Source organism: Mustelus asterias, chromosome 13 (assembly GCF_964213995.1).
Source record: "Mustelus asterias chromosome 13, sMusAst1.hap1.1, whole genome shotgun sequence".
NCBI classification, from domain to species: Eukaryota; Metazoa; Chordata; class Chondrichthyes; order Carcharhiniformes; family Triakidae; genus Mustelus; species Mustelus asterias.
Window position 1 is genome coordinate 4,554,144 of NC_135813.1, and position 12,294 is coordinate 4,566,437.

Genomic DNA, 12,294 nt, shown 5'->3' on the forward strand with positions numbered 1-12,294 from the left:
GCAAACTCCACACAGACAGTAACCCGAGCCGGGAATCGAACCCAGGTCCCTGGAGCTCTGAAGCAGCAGTGCTAACCACTGTGCCACCGTGCCGCCCACTATATATATAGTAAACAAGGGAATAGGAAGATGGACCACGAGGAGGAGGCCATTCAGCACTCCCAGCCTGTCCTGCCATTTGATCAGATCCTGACGGATCAAAGGGCAGCACGGTGGCACAGCGATTAGCACTGCTGCCTCACAGCGCCAGGGACCCAGGTTCAATTCCCGGCTTGGGTCACTGTCTCTTTGGAGTCTGCACGTTCTCCCCCTGTCTGCGTGGGTTTCCTTCGGGTGCTCCGGTTTCCTCCCACAGTCTGAAAGATGTGCTGGTTAGGGTGCACTGGCCGTGCTAAATTCTCCCTCAGTGTACCCGAACAGGCGCTGGAGTGTGGCGACTAGGGAGATTTTCACAGTAACTTGATTGCAGTGTAAGCCGACTTGTGACACTAATCAATAAACTTTAACTTTGCACTCATCAGAACTTCCACAAGAATACAATGCCTGGGAAATGATCAAATCTATACTGTATGAGAAGAGAGTGCTGATTGGCTGCCAGGTGGATTCTGGGAGATGTGTTGCCATTAGTTGATACATTCTCCATGGCAACACGTCTACTAATCACAATCCACCTGCCAACCAATCAGCACTCTCTTCCCATGGTTTAAATTGTTGATTTCCCAGGCATTGGATTCTTGCGAATATCCTGATGAGTGCAAGATGAAAAGCTTTGACAAAAATGTCTCTTTTTTTCAGCAATCTCCTTCTGCAGCTCTGTGTTAAATTTTGTTCCATAACACTCCTGTGAAGCACCTTGTGACGTTTCATTATATTAAAGCGATGTCCCTCTGTGCCTGCAGTCTCGTCCTTCTAAATGGTCGGGGTCATGGTACTCATAGAATCATAGAATCCCTAGAGTGCGGAAGGAGGCCATTCGGCCCATCGAGTCCGCATCGACCAAATCCCACCCGGGGCCTATTCCTGTAACCCCATATATTTATCCTGCTAATCCCCCTGACACTAAGGGGCAACTTAGCATGGCCAATCCATCTAACCCGCACATCTTTGGACTGTCGGAGGAAACCAGAGCACCTGGAGGAAACCCACGCAGACATGGGGAGAATGTGCAAACTCCACACTGACAGTGACCCGAGGCCGGAATTGAACCCGGATCCCTGGCGCAGAGAGGCAGCAGTGCTAACCGCTGTGTCACCCCATTTGGAAGGTGCCGCAGTGTGGGTTGGTTTTGGTTGTGGATTCAAGACACACTCTAGAATCTTGAGCCCCTAATCCAGGCTGAGGCTCCCAGAGCAGGTACTGAGGGAGTGCTGCACTGTGTTTCAGATGGGATGTGAAACTGAGGCCGGGTCTGCTGTTACAGGTGGATTGGAAAGGCCCCAGGATGTTATCTGAAGGAGAGCAGGGGAATTCTCCTGGGTTTTCCAGCCAGCGTCCATGCTTCAACTAACATCACTAAAGTAGATGATCTCGTCATTAATCATATTCTGGGATCTTGCTGTGCAAAATCACTGCTACGTTTCCTACATTAAAACATGATGTGGAGATGCCGGAGTTGGCAGTAAGAAGTCTCAGAACACCATGTTAAAGTCCAACAGGTTTATTTAGTAGCACGAGGTTTCTGAACGCTGCCCCTTCATCAGGTGAGTGTCACTTTAACCTGGTGGCACGGTGGCACAGTGGTTAGCACTGCTGCTTCACAGCTCCAGGGTCCCGGGTTCGATTCCCGGCTCGGGTCACTGTCTGTGTGGAGTTTGCACATTCTCCTCGTGTCTGCGTGGGTTTCCTCCGGGTGCTCCGGTTTCCTCCCACAGTCCAAAGATGTGCGGGTTAGGTTGATTGGCCAGGTTAAAAATTGCCCCTTAGAGTCCTGAGATGCATAGGTAAGTGGGATTAGCGGGTAAAATATGTGGGGGTAGGGCCTGGGTGGGATTGTGGTCGGTGCAGACTCGATGGGCCGAATGGCCTCCTTCTGCACTGTAGGGTTTCTATGAACAGTGATTACAGTTCAAACAAAGGACTTCATTAGCTGTAAATGCTTTGGGACTTCCCGAGGAGGTGAAAGACTTGCGATAAATGTTCTTACTTTCCCCGGATTGCGTTTTCAGGTGTAAATGTAACGGCCACGCCAGCGAGTGTGTGACCAATGAGCAGGGCAGACTGGTGTGTGACTGTCAGCACAACACGACTGGCGTGGACTGCGAGCTCTGTCGGCCATTTTTCCATGACAGACCTTGGGCACGTGGATCCTCACAGGCAGCGAATGAGTGTCACCGTAAGTCTCTCACCTTCGTCTTAAGAGACGGTTTGTTTGTGGTGGCCACCAGGCCACAGCCCTGTGAGTAAGTCACAGGATGTTTGTCCCCTTGTTCTTGACTCCCACCATATCAGATGAAATAATTTCTCCGTGTAAACTTATTTCCTAATCTTTCAGTCATTTTAGACAACTTGATCAGATTTCCCCTCAAACTCTTCAACTCAAGAGAATTCAAGACGAGTTACCTTTTAAAAAAATTTACCCATGGGATGTGAGTGTGTTTATTGCCCATCGCTAAATGACCCTTGAGAAGGTGGTGGTAGGTCACAAACCACTGCAGTCCATGCGGTGTAGGTACACCCATAGTGCTGTCAGGGAGGGAGTTCCAGGATTTTGACCCAGCGACAGTGAAGGAATGGCTGATATATTTCCAAGTCAGGATGGTGTGTAACTTGGAGGGGAACCTCTAGGTGGTGATGTTCCCAGATATCTGTTGCCTTGCCCTTCTTAGTGGTAGAGATTGTGGGGCCCTCCCACCTCTTGTCAACTCTGGTGGGACATATTCATGATTACTATTAGGACGTTGGGGTAAGCACAGGGGAGGGGGTGGGATTAATTGTGTAGCCCTCTCAAAGAACTGGCACAGACACAATGAGCCAAGTGGCCTCTTTCTGTGCCCTCATGTCTTGTCCCTCCCTAACACGACCTATGTTACCTGTAGCCGCCCTCCAAGAGCGAGTGATGTCCCTCTGGCACTGGCCACATTTCTTCCCCATGATGGTTTGATCACATGATCCCCCAATTAACCACCCCGCCCCTATGCTGCAGCCATTGGTTACCTGATTGGCTCCGCCTTCACACTCCAAAGCCAATTGGAGTTTCCTTGACTGTCGTTGGGAACAACCTTTTCCCTGACTTTTAATATTTTTATGATGATTAAACAATAGAAGGAAAAATTGCGCACAGTGACTCGGAGCAGCACCCCCGACACTCCAGGGTTGGCAACGCCAGCTGAGAGGTTGGGGGGTGGGGGGAGGAGTTCCACTCTGCTCCATGTGTGAGGTAAACACTCGGATAATTTGATCTGCCGTGGTCATTGGAAATGGACAGTCAGGATTAACGACCGTTGGTGACTAAATGGGCTCCAATGATTCATTAATGTTGCCTTGTTCTAGCCTGCAACTGCAGTGGGAGATCGGAGCAATGTTCTTTCAACATGGATCTGTACCGGAGGACTGGCCATGGAGGGCGGTGCCTGAACTGCAGAGATAACACAGCGGGACCCCACTGTGAGACATGCAAGGAACACTTTTACAGAAGCGATGCTGAGGAGGCCTGCCTACCCTGTAACTGTAGCATCATGGGTGAGTGTGTATGTGGGATGTGGGGGGGGGGGGGGGGGGGGGGTGCGGTGCTTGGAGTATCCCAGTCCCAGGAATGTGTGCAATTTACTGAGGTAGGAGCGACTGTTGAACTTGCAGCCTTGAATTCTGGGAGTTGGGAGCGATGTTATACGTCTGGAAAATCAGCGTGCATGAAGCTCAAGGTCTGGTGTTGTGACAGGGCTGGGCTCTTTTCTCTCAGAGCAGCCCGAGGATTGACTTGATGGAAGCTTTTAATATTCACAGAATCATCACAGTGCAGAAGGAGGCCACTCGTGCCACTGAGTCTGCACTGGCTCTCTGATAGAGCATTCTATCTGGTCCCACTCCCCTGCCCTTGCACATTCTTTCATATTATGAAGGGATTTGATTGGGTTGGCGTGGAGAAGATATCGAGCAGTCCAAAGCGAAAGGTCTTAAATATAGGATAGTCACTAATAAATCCAATGGGGAATTCAGGAGAAATGTCTTTCCCCAGAGAGTGGCGAGAATGTGGAACTGGCTCCCACAGGGAGTGGTCGAGGCGAATAGTATTGATACAGTTAAGGGGAAGATGGATAGACACATACGGGAGACAGGAATAGAAGGATCAGGTGATGGGGTGAGAGGAAGAGAGGTGGGAGGAGACTCATCTTGAGCGTAGATCAGCTAGACCAATGGCCTGTTTCTCTGCCCTCCCTTTGAGGGATTGTAATTATCACCGTGATGTCTTGGTGGTAACCTGGGGAGGGGATTGTCACATGTTGTAGACCCCACTCAGTCTCCTCCGCGCAATGGAGCAGCATTCCACACACAGCTTACCCGGCAGGTGGAGTTTAATTTAGATAAATGCGAGGTGATGCATTCTGGTAGATTGAACCAGGGGAGGACTTACTCAGTTGATGGTAGGGTGTTGGGGTGAGTTACAGAACAAAAAGATCAAGGGGTAGAGGTTCATAGCTCCTTGAAAGTGGAGTCACAGGTGGACAGAATGGTGAAGAAGGCATTCGGCATGCTTGGTTTCGTTGGTCAGAATGTTGAATACAGGTGTTGGGACGTCTTGTTGAAGTTCAGATAAAGCTCGGCACAACATCGTGGGCCGAAGGGCCTGTTCTATGCTGTACTGTTCTATGTTCTATGTTCTTGTACAAGACAACGGTAAGAACTAGGACCAGGAGTAGGCCATCTGGCCCCTCGAGCCTGCTCCGCCATTCAATAAGATCACGGTTGATCTTTTCGTGGACTCAGCTCCACTTACCCGCCCGCTCACCATAACCCTTAATTCCTTTACTGTTCAAAAATTTATCTATCCTTGCCTTAAAGACATTCAATGAGGTAGCCTCAACTGCTTCACTGGGCAGGGAATGCCACAGATTCACAACCCTTTGTGTGAAGAAGTTCCTCCTCAACTCAGTCCTAAATCTGCTTCCCCTTATTTTGAGGCCATGCCCCCTGGTTCTAGTTTCACCTGCCAGTGGAAACAACTTCCCTGCTTCTATCTTATCTATTCCCTTCATAATCTTATATGTTTCTGTAAGATCTCCCCTCATTCTTCTGAATTCCAGTGAGTATAGCCCCAGTCTACTCAGTCTCTCCTCATAAGCCAACCCTCTCAACTCCGGAATCAACCTAGTGAATCTCCTCTGCACCCCCTCCAGTGCCAGTATATCCTTTCTCAAGTAAGGAGACCAAAACTGTACACAGTACTCCAGGTGTGGCCTCACCAGCATCTTATACAGGCCATACTTGGAATACTGTGTACAGTTCTGGTGACCCTATCATAGAAAGGATATTATTAAACTAGAAAGAGTGCAGAAGAGATTTACTAGGATGCTACCGGGACTTGATGGTTTGAGTTATAAGGAGAGGCTGGATAGACTGGGACTTTTTTCTCTGGAGTGTAGAAGGCTGAGGGGTGATCTTATAGAGGTCTATAAAATAATGAGGGGCACAGATCAGCTAGATAATCAATATCTTTTCCCAAAGGTAGGGGAGTCTAAAACTAGAGGGAATAGGTTTAAGGTGAGAGGGGAGAGATACAAAAGGGTCCAGAGGGGCAATTTTTTCACACAAAGGGTGGTCAGTGTCTGGAACAAGCTGCCAGAGGTAGTAGTAGAGGCGGGTACAATTTTGTCTTTTAAAAAGCATTTAGACAGTTACATGGGTATAGAAGGATATGGGCCAAATGCAGGCAATTGGGACTAGCTTAGGGGTTTAAAACAAAAAGGCGGCATGGACAAGTTGAGCCGAAGGGTCTGTTTTCATGCTGTAAACCTCTATGACTCTGTGAACTGCCCTAGCAGCCAAGGTGAACACTTTCGGCGGCTGAGGCAGATTTGTGGTGTCTATGAGGTGGTCCCTTAACTAAATGTGTGTTCCTTGTAACCTGCAGGGTCACTGAATCTGCAGTGTGACTGGAATGGAGACTGTGTCTGCAAAGCAACCGTCATGGGGAAGAAATGTGACCAGTGCCAGAGGGGACATCACTCGCTCTCAGAGGGCGGCTGCAGGTAACAAAGGTCGTGTTGCGCATGAGTGCACAGAAAGAGGCCACTTGAGCTATACAATTAATCCCACCCCCTCCCCCGTGCTTACCCCATCCACCTGTAATAGTTTTTTTTTTCCATTTCAAGTCTTTATCCAATTCCCTTCTGAAAATTATTATTGAATCTGCTTCCACCGCCCTCTCAGGCAGCACCTTTCAGATCACAATTCACTGTGTAAAAAGAACTCCTCAACTCGCTCTCTGGGCGCGAACTTACCGGCCGGTCACGCCACGCTCCCGCTGCAGCGAGGTCGGAGAATTTTGGGGTCAGCCAAATCTTCGTTCACCGTAGCAGGATGGGAAATCCCGCCAACGTGAACGGTGATAAGATTCCAGTCTCTGTGTCTTTACTCAATTATCTTTCGCTTACTTACTCCGTCAAAACCCCCTCATAGTTTTGAACACCTCGATTGAATCACCCACCTAACATTCTCTGCTCCAAGGAGAACAATCATCCCAGCCTCTCCACATTCACTGAAGTCCCACGTCGCTGGTGCGATGGTAAATCTCCACACCCAAGGCCATGCCATCCTGACTGAAGTGCAGTGCCCAGAATGGGACAAGTACTCCAACTGAGGCTGTAGCAGAATTTCCCTGCTTTCTATCTGGAGTCTCTGCACAGTTTCCACCTGGTAGGTGTCCACCCGCAGTGCTTGTTCCTGTAGCAGTTTGATACAGCTGAGTGTCTCACTCGGCCATTTCAGAGGGACAGTTGAGAGTCAACCACATTGTTGTGGTTCTGGAGTCACATGTAGGCCAGACCTGGTAAAGGTGGCAGATTTCCTTCCCTAAAGGACATTCGTGAACCAGGCGGATTTTTTTAGTTTTATGATCATTATTGATAAGAATCACTGTTTATTCCAAATTTATTAACTGAATTTACGTCCCACCTGCGGTGGTGGAATTTGAACTCGTGTCTTAGGTGGACTAGTTCAGGTCTCTGGGTGAGACACACTCAGCTACACCACACCGCGCCCCCCCCCCCCCCCCCCTCCACCCCCCACCGGCCTCTGAAACCAATTGAGATTCTCACCAATCAAGAACATTATGCCATGTCCTCTCTTTGCTGAACCCTGAAGTTTGCAGCCCCACCCTTTCCCCCTCCCCCTTCCTCCCCCTCTCCTTCCTCAAATCCCCTCCAGAACCCACTGAGGTCTGCATCTTGCCCTAATTGACAAATCCCTACCCGGGCCCTTGCTCCAGTTTTCCTTGGGTCCAGCTGAGGGAATGGAGAGGGTGCAGCACAGCCTCTTCAGACTTTACATCCCATCTTCCATCTGCACAACCACCGATTTCCCCCTCCCCCCGCCATTGATGGTACAGCCTAGAGCCAGATGCCTTTCACACCCTCCCCCACCTCCCCTCCACACCCATGCCCACCCCCATCCCCGCCACCGTGTGGGGAACAGTTTCTGTAGAGTGACCAGGCTGTGCCTAGTGAAAGCTTTCTCTTTTCAGGCAGTGCGCCTGCCGGCCTGAAGGAGCTGTCGATGACTGCGATCCGATCAGTGGGGAATGCAGCTGTAAGGAGAATGTGGAGGGAGCCCTGTGTCACAGGTCAGTCAGTGAAACTCACCCCGAACGTTCCCCGAGCTGAACCTGAGCTGCAGGGAACGCTGTCTATTTATTACAGAGCGGCAGAGATCGAGAGGAGACTTGTTAGAGATCCATAAGATACTGAAACAGCTGGGAAACAAACCTGTTGACCGCTTATTCTGCACCATTTCATGACAACAGCGGATTTTTTATGTTGTTGAACCATAAGCCGTTTGGCTAACACAGAATCTGAGTCTTGCTGAAAAAAAGAGACTTTCTGTCAAAGCTTTTCGTCTTGCACTCATCAGGATAGACGCAAGAATGACAAATTTCAAAGAGAACAGTAATTTATATTGCATGGGAAAAGGACTTGGTTGGCAAGTCAACTCTGATTGGTCGAGGTGCTGCCATGGAGAATGCACCACGGAATGATTGTCCCCCATGCTTTTGCTTAATTGATTTTTTGAAGTGCAATGTCTGGACATGTTCCTTTTGCCTGCAGAGGACGGGTCTCTGTGTGTGAATACATGTTGAATATATGTTGATGGACTGTGTACAAGTACAAGTTGATGACCAAAAAAAAGTGATTTGTTTCTGTACATTCAGGAAGGCCAGTGCTCTGTGTTTCTGTAATGTGTGCTGGGTTCTCACACCTGCTCTCTCAGACACTGCTGCTGTTCCCATTCCGGTACCACTGTCATTATTTTAGTGAATTACATTCTTACCTCCTGACTCCCCAAAGCATGTCCACCATCGACAAGGCACAAGTCAGGAGTGCGATGGAATACTCTCCAGTTGCCTGGATGGGTGCGGCTCCAACAACACTCAAGAAGCTCGACACCATCCAGGACAAAGCAGCCCCGCTTGATTGGCACCCTATCCACCACCTTCAACATTCACGCCCTCCAGTACTCGTTCACAGTGGCAGCCATGTGTACCATCTATAAGATGCACTGCAGGAACTCATTCAGGCTCCTTAGGCAGCACCTTCTAAACCCACAACCTCTACCACCTGGAAGGAAAAGGGCAGCGGACATGTGGGAACACCACCCCTTGCAAGTTCCCCTTCAAGTCACACACCACCCTGACTTGGAAATATATTACCGTTTCTTCACTGTCCCTGGGTCAAAACCCTAAAGTTCCCTCATAAACAGCACTGTGGGGTTACCTACACTAGACAAACTGCAACAGTTCAAGAAGGCAGCTCACCTTCCCAAGTGTAATGAGGGATGGACAATCGTAGCAGCCCTACAGTGCAGAAGCAAGCCATTCAGCCCATTGAGTCTGTACTGATTCCCTAACAGAGCATCTCACCGAGACACAATACCCATAATCCCATGTATTTTACCCCGCTAATCCCCTTAACCTGCACGTTTTGGACACTAAAGAGCAATCTAGCATGGCCAATCCACCCAACCTGCACATCTTTGGCGTGTGGGAGGAAACCGCAGGAAACCCACGCAGACATGGGGAGAATGTGCAAACTCCACACACCAAAGGCTGGGATTGAACCCAGATCCCTGGCGCTGTGAGACAGCAGCTTTAACCACTGTGCCACCGTGCCGCCCTGCTGGTGTTGCCATCGACACTCCCATCTCATAAATAAATATGAAAATTGTGGATAATTGTGGACACGATGAGCAAAAACTCAACCACTCCCCTAACATAAATGGTAGAACCATCAGGAGCGTAGACACACAGAGAGATCTGGGCATGCAGGTTGTTAGATCCTTAAAACTGGCAGCACAGGTGGAAAAGGTGGTGAAGAAAGCATTTGGCGTTTCATCGGGACGGGGCATCGAGTATAAACGTTGGCAAATTATGTTACAGTTGTATAAACCGTTGGTTAGGCCACATTTGGAATACTGTGTTCGATTCTGGTCACCACACTACCAGAAGGACGTGGAGGCTTTGGAGAGAGTACAGAAAAGGTTTACCAGGATGTTGCCTGGTGTGGAGGGTATTAGCTACGAGGAGAGATTGAATAAACTGGGATTGTTCTCCCTGGAAAGACAGAGGCTGAGGGGCGACCTGATAGAAGTTTATAAAATTATGAGGGGTATGGATAGGGTGAACAGTTGGAAGCTTTTTCCCAGGGCAGAAATGACAATTACAGGGGGCACAAGATCAGAGTGAGGGGGGAAAGGTTCAGTGGAGATGTGCGGGGGAAGATTTTACACAGGGGATGGTGGGGACCTGGAGTGCACTGCCAAATGAGGTGGTTGAAGCAGTTACGTTAGCCACATTTAAGACTCATCTTGATAAGCATATGAATAAACGGGGAATAGAGGGATGCAGGCGGTTGGTCTAGATAGGAAAAGATGACCGGTGCAGGCTTGGAGGGCCGAAGGGCCTGTTCCTGTGCTGTACTGTTCTTTGTTCTTTGTTCTGGCGAGACTGAACTAAGACTGCTGATGTTAGTGGACCTTGCTGTGTGAGCTTGTGTCCCCTGGAGGTGGAGGGGGTGGAGTGGCTGTCTTGGTGGTGTTCTGTGTTGAGTTGTGAATACTTGTTGGTTTACAGTGATTCACTTTTTAAATTCTTCACACTGCTCTTCACCCTACTCTTGTTCGCACAGAGGTCCCTGCGTTTGAATGAGAAAATCAGCTGACAAACTGATATATTTTCTTACATTGCAATGATTTTGTTTTTCTTTCATCAGATGCAAGTCAGGAACTTTCAACTTACAAGCTCACAATCCTCACGGCTGCAGCAGCTGCTTCTGCTTTGGACACTCAGCAGCTTGTACCTCAGCCTCCCAGTTCGCTGTTCATCACATCATCTCAACCTTTCACCAAGGTATCCCGCACTCCTCTACACAGCAACACGGGATGGCAAGATTCCCGGTGTTCCCTCAGCACTGACCCTCTGACAGTGCGGCACTCCCTCAGTACTGACCCTCTGACAGTGCGGCACTCCCTCAGTACTGACCCTCTGACAGTGCGGCACTCCCTCAGTACTGACCCTCTGACAGTGCGGCACTCCCTCAGTACTGACCCTCTGACAGTGCGGCACTCCCTCAGTACTGACCCTCTGACAGTGCGGCACTCCCTCAGTACTGACCCTCTGACAGTGTGGCACTCCCCACCCACATGTACCCAACCTTTCAACCACGTGAATGTGAGCGACACCACCCCCTAATTTACATACCTGAAGGCTGACAGAGTGGCACTCCCTCAGTACTGACCCTCTGACAGTGCGGCACTCCCTCAGTACTGACCCTCTGACAGTGCAGCACTCCCTCAGTCCTGACCCTCTGACAGCGCAGCACTCCCACAGTACTAACACTCTGACAGTGCAGCACTCCAACAATGCTCCACTGGGTACTCTGGCCTTGGGTTTGCTCTCAAGTCTGGTGCAGACTCGATGGGCCGAATGGCCTCCTTTTGACCCAGAGGCGAGATTGTTATCCCCTGCGCCAAGGCCATCTCCTGTGTAATCTCCACGCAGCAAAGGCTCACCTACCATGGGGTGGCATTAAAATACCCGCCAATGCTGTCAGTTCATTCTGTCGTTCATGCAATCAAAGCCTTGGTCAGATAGGCTGCGTGGTGACCTTTAACCCTGTCTGGTTCTTTCTGTAAACACAGATGATTGGCGAGGGCAGAATTTTTCAGGAGAGGAATTTCCACTTTCCTGGGAGAAAGAACGGATCAGTCTGTTTCCGGAGAATGGGGAATTGGAATATTACATTGCCCCAGGTAAGTGTTTGTGTGGGTTTCCTCCGGGTGCTCCAGTTTCCTCCCACAGTCCAAAGATGTGCAGGTGAGGTGGATTGGCCACGCTAAATTGCCCCTTAATGTCAAGGGGACTAGCTAGGGTAAATGTATGGGGTTATGGGGATAGGGCCTGAGTGGGATTGTGGTCGGTGCAGACTCGATGGGCCGAATGGCCTCCTTCTGCACTGTAGGGATTCTATGATTCTATGAGCATGAAGACCTTTAGCTTACAGCAGCTGAAAGCACACCGCCAAATAGGCAAACATGTCACCTGTCGTGTTTTGTTTGTGGGTCACTGGGAGTTCGGAGTGCTGGTGTGATGTATTGTCCCTTTAACTTGGTTGCTTCCAGTACTTCCTATTGAAGATCTTCAGGTCAGGATGAATTGCTGTGGCTCAGGGAAGTTCAGCTGTATGTTGGCAGATTCTTGTAAATTTCCTGATACTTGGTCATAGAACGAGGAGCAAATAGCTGTTTCAATTTATTTTGGTTATTGTCACATGTATTAGTATACAGTGAAAAGTATTGTTTCTTGCGGGCTATACAGACAAGGCATACCATTCATTGAGAAGGAAACGAGAGAGTGCAGAATGTAGTGTTACAGTTATAGCTAGAGAAAGATCAACTTAGTGCGAGGTAGGTCCATCCAAAAGTCTGAAGGCAGCAGGGAAGAAGCTGTTCTTGAGTCGGTTGGTACGTGACCTCAGACTTTTGTACCCTTTTCCCGATGGAAGAAGGTGGAAGAGAGAATGTCCGGGGTGCGTGGGGTCCTTGATTATGCTGGCTGCTTTGCTGAGGCAGTGGGAAGTGTAGACAGAG

General features: G+C 49.4%; 1 protein-coding gene across 1 annotated transcript in view; it reads left to right on the top strand.

The window, feature by feature from the left end:
* Positions 1-12,294, top strand: part of LOC144503042 (laminin subunit gamma-3-like) — a 101,912-nt gene that overhangs the window by 43,533 nt on the left and 46,085 nt on the right. Inside the window, exons 4-9 of the mRNA XM_078227544.1 lie at positions 2,166-2,332; positions 3,490-3,678; positions 6,068-6,185; positions 7,679-7,777; positions 10,419-10,555; positions 11,347-11,457. Of these exons, the coding sequence (XP_078083670.1) occupies positions 2,166-2,332; positions 3,490-3,678; positions 6,068-6,185; positions 7,679-7,777; positions 10,419-10,555; positions 11,347-11,457 (821 nt within the window). The remainder of the gene's footprint in view (positions 1-2,165; positions 2,333-3,489; positions 3,679-6,067; positions 6,186-7,678; positions 7,778-10,418; positions 10,556-11,346; positions 11,458-12,294) is intronic.